Source organism: Propithecus coquereli, unplaced genomic scaffold (genome assembly GCF_000956105.1).
Source record: "Propithecus coquereli isolate 6110/MARCELLA unplaced genomic scaffold, Pcoq_1.0 Scaffold249, whole genome shotgun sequence".
NCBI classification, from domain to species: domain Eukaryota; kingdom Metazoa; phylum Chordata; class Mammalia; order Primates; family Indriidae; genus Propithecus; species Propithecus coquereli.
Genome location: NW_012148052.1, coordinates 1,928,048 through 1,934,047, shown reverse-complemented (window position 1 = coordinate 1,934,047; position 6,000 = coordinate 1,928,048). Strand labels below are relative to the sequence as shown.

Sequence of the window (6,000 nt, the reverse complement as noted above, 5' to 3'; positions counted from 1 at the left end):
TTAACAGTTACCAAAAAAATGGCAAAAATTCATACCTTCCAGAAATGACAGTTTCAAAGACACCTAAGTGAGGTAATAATATATAGTGTCTAGCATGTGCCTGACATAGGGTTTTCTTTCTTTTATAATAATAACCCTCTTAATGTGGTCACACTGTTACAGAAATATTTTTAGGTATTTTTAAAAAACGTCAAATCTCCTCTTCCAACTTGGAAAATTCATGCTAATGACACAAATGACATCATAGCTATAAAGAAAAGGATAATGAATGATCTAATTAGTAATGAAGAATTCCTTAAATTCAGTCCTTGCTATAGGTCTCTTAATCCCTTTTACCTCCAGGATAGGATAATAAGATACTTACCACTAGGCTGCATAGTCAATGGTCTAAAAACTGGTCAAGAAGTTAAGAGGTTTGGGATTTATCCCTGGATCCACCAATACCTTGCCCTGACCTCTGAGAAGTCAGTTTCTCTGTATGCTAATTTCTCCATCTGTAAAATAGGGGGAGGGGGGAGAGGAGATGAATACTTATTACCCTGTAAAGTAGTGAGATCTGCAATTATTAACAAACTGGGCTACATTATAAGAAAATTAGGACATTTAGATACAAATTTTTTGCTATCAAAATATCTCAGAGTTGAAAGGTAAGTACTACAAAAGTTAGGACATTTAGATACAATTTTTTTGCTATCAATATCTCAGAGTTGAAAGGTAAGTACTATACAGTATATATAATAATATATAATAGTACTATATAATATAGTGTGTACTACAGGTGGAATTTAACTAAGCCTCTATATCATAGAAATAAAAAATGCAGATATTTGCACATATCCAACAGAGGATATTGGGTCCCATGCAAATACTAAATATAAATATAGTTTCCAACAAACCACGTTAACCCAGAAAATCAAAAGATACTAAAAACCCATTAATATGGTGTTATAGACTGAATTGTATTCCCCCCTCCACCACAATTCATATGTTGAAGCCTTTATTCCCTGTGTGACTATATTCGGAGACAGGGTATTTAAGGAGGTAATTATGGTCAAATGAAGTTGTAAGGGTGGGGCCCTAATATGATAGGACTGGTGTCCTTAAAAGAAAAGGAAAAGACATGAGAGATATCTCTCTCTTGGCACAGAGAAAAATGCCATGTGAGGATACAGAGAGAAGATGTCAACTGTAAGCTAAGGTGAGAAGCCTCACCAGAAACCAATCCTGCTGGCAACTTGATCTTGGACTTCCAGCATCCAGAACTTTGAGAATATAAATTTCTGTTATTTAAGTCACTCAGTCTGTGGAATTTTATTATGGCAGCCCAAGCACATGGTCACAGGACAAATGAGACCACATTAGCAATTCTTTAAGAGGACCTCAGTTTTCCTAAAGAATTTTCATTCTTGGCCTGGCGCGGTGGCTCACGCCTTTAATCCTAGCACTCTGGGTGGCAGAGGAGGGAGGATCACTTGAGCTCAGAAGTTCGAGAGCAGCCTAAGCAAGAGTAAGACCCCGTCTCTACTAAAAATAGAAAAAATTAGTTGGGCGTGGCATGCCTGTAGTCCCAGCAACTCTGGAGGCTGAGGCAGGAGGATCGCTTGAGGAGTTTGAGGTTGCTGTGAGCTAGGCTGATGACATGGCACTCTAGTCTGGGTGACAGAGCAAGACTTTGTCTCAAAAAATAAAAAATAAAAAAAATGTAAAAATAAAAATAAAAAAAAAAGGAACTTTCATTCTTTCCTTCGCTACACTCTGAGTAGCGGTAAAGCAGAGCAAAACCAAAATAAAAATGTTGAATTTGAAGTTAAAATTTTATCCTGATTTGAATCTCAACTCTATTTTCCATTAAAGATTATTTTCCCTTTAAGACTTTGGGCAACTAACTTGAGGGAACTGAACCTCAGTTTTCATATCAGTAAAACGGCAATAATCCCAATGCTACTTGCTTCACTGGGTTGCTGTAAAGAATAAATTACAAAATGGCCTTAAAAGTCCATGATGTATAACAAGGATTATTAAAGAAAAAGTTGCTCTTTACTACATCCCTCATAGGGATAACTCAGACCCTGAGTAGCACAAAGTACCTACCAAAAACAACAACAACAACAACAACAAAGAACAACCATAGGCCAGGTGTGGTGGCTGACACCTGTAATCCCAGGACTTTCGGAGGCTGAGGCAGGGAGGATTGCTTGAGGCCAGGAGTTCAAGACTAGCCTGGGCAACATAGCAAGAACCTGTCTCTACAAAATTTTTTTTGCAGAGATGGGATCTAGGTACTTAGGAGGCTGAGGCAGGAGGATCGCTTGATCCCAAGAGTTAGAGGCTGCAGTGAGCTATGATTGTGCCACTGCACTCCAGCCTAGGCAACAGATGAGACCCTGTCCCTTAAAATGAAAACAAAAACAAAATTACAATTTCCTGTTACTAGTTAGCCCCTGAGGATTCATTGTACTCTTCACAATTCAAGTAACTACAGAGTATCTGCTAGAATTACTTCTACTTTGCCTCTTCTTCCTTTGATTTCCTCTTACTGTTGAATGGGACCTTTAAAAATTATGGTAGTACTATCTTCTTGGGGGAAGTGAAAGTACCTCTATTTATTCCAAAAGACAGTAATGACATTAAGGGACTGGAATAAGAAGAGTAACCTGAATTCTCAAAATGGATGTTCAAAGACCTGAAACATTAAGAGAACAGTCTCTGGAACACTCTAGAAAATATATCCTCTCTGGCCAGGCGTGGTGCCTCACGCCTATAATCTTAGCACTCTGGGAGGCTGAGGCAGGAGGATCACCTGAAGTCAAGAGTTCAAGACCAGCCTGAGCAAGAGCGAGACCCTATCTCTAAAAAACATAATAAAATAAAAAATTTATATATACACACACACACACATCCTCTTTGATTTCTGAGAAAAAAGCACAGACTACTAATATTTAAAGCAGTGCTGTCCAATAGAATTTTGTGTGATAACAGAATGTTCTATATCCCTGTTGTTCAATGAGTAGCTACATGTGGCTATTCAGCACTTGCAATGTAGTTCGTGCAACTGAGGAGCTGCATTATTAATTGTATTTAATTTTTATTAAATTTAAATTTAATGAGGCACATGTGGTAGTGGCTACTGTATTGCACTGTGCAGATATGGAGAATGTAATGATTCTGTCATTTCTGGAAATCCTTTAAAAAAGGATAATATGTAGTAGAAAAATCTACAAGGCTATGGAAGTATCCTTTCAAAATGTGGTAAAATAATCATAACAGGCCACCCCTTGAAGCAAGTAAAAGTAGAAAGAATTCCTCATATATTAAGATATTAAGAAAAAATTCAGTTATAAATTATCACTTGTATATTAATAATAGTAATAGTAATTATTAACAATATATAACTATCATTTTTTAATTTTTTTTAAGAGACAGAGTCTTGCTCTGTCACCCAGGCTGGAGTGCAGTGGTGTAATCATAGCTTGAATTCCTGGGCTCAAGCGATCCTCCTACCTCAGCCTCCCAAGTAGCTGGATAACAGATGCACGCCATCATGCCCAGTTCCAATCTTAAATGTTTACTATGAGCCAGATATTGTGTTGTTAAGTATTCTATGACACCATTTTGTCAAATATTCACCATTTAGCATGGAATCATTACCCCTTTTTATTAATGAGGAAATGACAGAAAGGTTGATCAACTTTCTGAAAGGTTACAGTCAGTAGAAAAGCAAGGATTTAAACAAAAACTATGCTCTTAACTACATTGCCTCTGACCTTCCCACTGGCCCCCCCAAAAAACTCACAAAAAAAGAAACCCTACAAACACTTCTAACATAAAATAGCTCAGCTTAGGGAACACTATAACCATGTATGAATGTGGATATTCTACTCATTTTACTGTAGTAAAAACTGAAACACTGATGCCTATTAGCTTGACCTGGATATTGAATAAGATTAGGCACAGTGTGGGATTTAAAGAGGTAAAACTAGATCAAATATAAGATATTCACAGGTACCATGTTTTATTCATAGAGCTTGGAAAATACAAAAGAAATAATGCAAGCTTGCATGCACATACGGATAAGAGGGAAGGGGTGGGGTGAGGAGATAGGGAGGAAGGGAATGGGGAAGGGGGAATGTTTCCCTCAGAAATGGAAACTGGAAAACAGAAAAAAGATGTACCAAATGTACTTCTGAAAATCCATAAAGGACAGAACTATTTCAGTGTTAGAGAAACTATAATCCTATGCCAATACATGCAGAGATTAAAATGGAAAAGGTGGAAGCAGAACATCTGCTCACTGTGGTCATAGAGGACAAGTTACATGGAGGCAGGACATAGACAGGGGACTGGTCTGGTCTGGTGCCACTGATTAGCCACTCTCTCTTATTAGCAAGTATTCCTAGTGTATCTCAGCTGATTGAACGGATTCTCTGCCTGCAGCTCTCCTTCAATTACTTTTACTTTATTAGGAGATGAGTATGATGAGATGTAATACTCCTCTGGGATGATCCATCAGAAGAGGGGGAAGGGGAAGCAAACTAGGCAATCCCTTTCTCAAAGATTACAATAAATCCTGTCGCCTCCATGTAGCAGAACAATGAAGATGGAGCAGATCTCTCCTTGGCGGTTGTCCTTCCCTCCATTTGCTTTGTAGCAACTAATAATACACATCTCTGTGCATGCACATAAAGAGAAGAACCCCAAAGAACACCAAAATTTCCTTCAACAAGCAAGGCAGCTAGCAGTGAATGGCTAATGAAAATGCAGAGGCCATGACTCCCTTTGTCCTACAGGTGGTCCTTGTAGATTTCAACTATGCATAATGTCTACCATTTCCAGAGGCTTACAGAGGTATGATACAGAGCACAAGAGAAGCTGATGCTTTTTAGAATGCTTCTGGCTCATGCTTCTTGAACAGGGAAGAAGTTTAATGGTTCCTGTGGTACCACATCATATTTCCTGGCAGACATATACGGAGCTAATGTCATGAAATAAGTAAGGCATCATCACTATCCTAATCATTATTATTCCAGTCAGTATTTGGAGTAAGAGAGATGACAGTCCTCAGTGCTCCACTCTCTGCCAGTCAGAACATATTGGAAGTAGAGTTTTATGTTCAAATCTAGGTCCTATATTCTGAATGAGATAAAAATACACCATCTCATTTAAAGGAAAGCAACAAGGAGAGTGAGGCTTTAAGAAACCAGGGAAGTTTAAGCAGGAGAAGACAAGACTCAGGGGAAACATGAGAGCTGTTTGAAAATATCTGGAGGGTTTTCACACAGGGGAAAGAAGAGATTTGCTCTACTTGTTCAATATTACCTCAAGGGAGAGAACTAAGACTAGTGGGTGGAAGCTACAGGTAGATGGCTTCAGTGTCCTACTAGGAAGAACTTTCCAGCAGTCAGAGGTATCCAAAAGTGGGAAAAGCACTCTGGGAAGGAAAGGTATGAATCTGCCATCATTGAGGGTATGGAAGCAGAGGTAAGACAACTTCTTGTTGAAGATATTAAATCATTAGGAGAAAGAGGGAGGCTGGACTGGATAACCTTTAAAGTCCCTTCCAGATCTGAGATTCCAAATCTGAGTTCTGGTTTCATCATTAAAAACAACACTGTGAAACTTCAGGTTTTGCAGCATGGACAGTATGTGTGTGTGTAAACACATATATACGATACCAACTTTCTCTCTCTGAAGGCTTACGCAAGTGTGACATGGGAGCAGAAGAAATGACTACAGCATCATCACCATCATCTCTCTCCCTTCTCATCATCTCTCTCTTCTGTTTCTTCATGTACCATTACTGGCAATGTGGTAGGTACTTTACATACCTATCTCTAAGGTCCCTTTTAAGTTCTATCATATTGTGAGTCTATGGGCAATAGTGACAGGGCCCAGCTCAATTATTTCTTCCATATCAACTACAACATAACTTGGCAGATCATCTGAAATATCCTCCTTCTCTGATATAATGAACAATGTGTGCCTGCTTTATTTTACCCAGTA

The 6,000-nt window shown here is 38.5% G+C and overlaps 1 protein-coding gene across 1 annotated transcript in view; it reads right to left on the bottom strand.

The window, feature by feature from the left end:
- Window positions 1-6,000, bottom strand: part of SCMH1 (sex comb on midleg homolog 1 (Drosophila)) — a 150,229-nt gene that overhangs the window by 140,134 nt on the left and 4,095 nt on the right. The window contains exon 2 of the mRNA XM_012646762.1: window positions 365-494. Within this exon, the coding sequence (XP_012502216.1) occupies window positions 365-377 (13 nt within the window). The 5' untranslated portion in view covers window positions 378-494. The remainder of the gene's footprint in view (window positions 1-364; window positions 495-6,000) is intronic.